Source organism: Marmota flaviventris, chromosome Y (genome assembly GCF_047511675.1).
Source record: "Marmota flaviventris isolate mMarFla1 chromosome Y, mMarFla1.hap1, whole genome shotgun sequence".
In the NCBI taxonomy this organism is placed as follows: domain Eukaryota; kingdom Metazoa; phylum Chordata; class Mammalia; order Rodentia; family Sciuridae; genus Marmota; species Marmota flaviventris.
Window position 1 is genome coordinate 13,758,708 of NC_092519.1, and position 1,775 is coordinate 13,760,482.

Here is a 1,775-nt window from a genome sequence, read left to right on the forward strand (position 1 = left end):
AAAATCTAGATTAAACATGTGATCCAACAAGCCAACTTACTGGCATGTGCTTCAAAATTTCCAGACAGGTTTCTTGGATATATGCACAGTTATGATCATAGCATTATTCACAGTAATGGAAAAGTGATCACAATTCAAATGTTCATTGATAGATAAATGATGTATGTACATCGCAAAGGAAGAAAATTATTTTTCCCATGAAAGTCTTTCTTGCCTTCCCCCAGTACTGGGGATGGAACCAGGGTCTCAGGCATGCTAGACAGCACTATACTACTGAGCTACATCCCAGCCCTCCCTTGCTTTTTCTGTATGCACTGAATTTCAGAGTAACCAAAAGGCTGTATTTGATGAGCCATTTACTCTTTACAAAAGCTTCCAAGCTAATAACTCTGGTAAGAATGTTCACATTAGCAAGTGACCACTTGGAATCCTCAATGTGATAACTGATTCCAGTGGGGACAGCCCAGAGCTGAATCATTAGGAATGGGTGGATTTTGATTAGGAAGTTTACGAGAGGAATCAGGCTTTCCCCTCATTAAGTAATGTAAGGAAATGTCAGTTTTTAAGAGAACTGTATTGAAAGATATGATATCTGAGGTTTACTTTAAAATATTCAGGAGGAATAAAGTAGAACTAATATGGCAGAACTTTAGAACTGTTCAGTCTGGTGATGGGTGTGTAGAGCTTCCCTATATACTAATTATGTCTCTACTTTTGTCCATTTTGGAAAACTTTATAGGGTAGAGAGATGTTTTTATCATGACAATAGAGAAGGAATAAGGTCCACTTTTGTTTTTAGAAGTTTCAGAGTGAGATGTGAGAAGTTTCAACATACTCACTCTTATTTCTATACACAAAGTTTATAGTAGGCTATAATAACTAAAATCCAGACCCATAAGACTGGAAGGTAGGCAAGATTTATTTTAATGAAAGTTCCTAATCCAAACAACCAATCAATGAACCAAATTCAGATGCAAAAGATAATGAAAGGAGTCAGGTGGCTTCTATCTGTCCCGAATCACTTTTCCCATGGTCTTGAGTCCTTGGAATGCTTTGTAGAACATTCAGATAATACTTCCCATAACCTTCTGGAAATAATGGATTTGCAAAGTCCATACAACTTGGAAATTCATTTTTCAAACCTCAGGATGCACTTGGATGTCCAGGGGGAAAGTGTAAGAAAGGAAAATTATCCCACTTAACAACAACAGGAAGGCAGCTAGTGTTGCCACTATAGGGGCACTCCCAACTTCCTGAACATCTGGCTTGAAGGGCACATGGAAAGACGAAGGGAATTCAATCCCCTCCATGCTTATGATGGAATAGTAATTCCAGAGCACAACAATTAAGATACAGCCGCTAGCAGTGATGTTCAGAATTCCTGAAGCAACGAATGGATTGCAGGTAACGTTCTTCTGAAGGATTCCCATGTACACATTCCTCAGGGCAAGGACGATAAAGGCTTTCCCCAAGAGCCCCAGGATGTTGGCAGCCAGCAAGAGGTGCTGACCAACACAAATGTTGGGTGGAAGGAAGTCATCATGGTAGGTGTATCGGTAACACATTTTGGTTTTGCTGGTGTTACTTTCATGGTTGTAAATGCATACTCTCCACATTCCCACACAGGTAACACCAGAGGAGGCGAGAAGGGGGTGGTTCATGTACCACATTCGCCACTCCACGAGGCCCATGGAAATGCCAGACAGGATCCATCCTACAGTGGCAATAGCAAAGCCCGCTACTTGGCAATTGGCACTACTGACGAGCCAGACCAT

General features: G+C 40.8%; 1 protein-coding gene across 1 annotated transcript; it reads right to left on the minus strand.

Annotated features, from left to right (window-relative positions):
- Positions 1-1,136: 1,136 nt before the first annotated feature.
- Positions 1,137-1,775, minus strand: LOC139703508 (claudin-34-like). The gene has a single exon (XM_071606990.1). It carries the CDS (start codon positions 1,773-1,775, stop codon positions 1,137-1,139), a length of 639 nt encoding a protein of 212 aa, XP_071463091.1.

What these genes read in the sequence shown, in the direction of transcription:
- LOC139703508 (XM_071606990.1), bottom strand. Translation starts at nt 1,775, where the DNA reads ATGGTCTGGCTCGTCAGTAGTGCCAATTGCCAAGTAGCGGGCTTTGCT.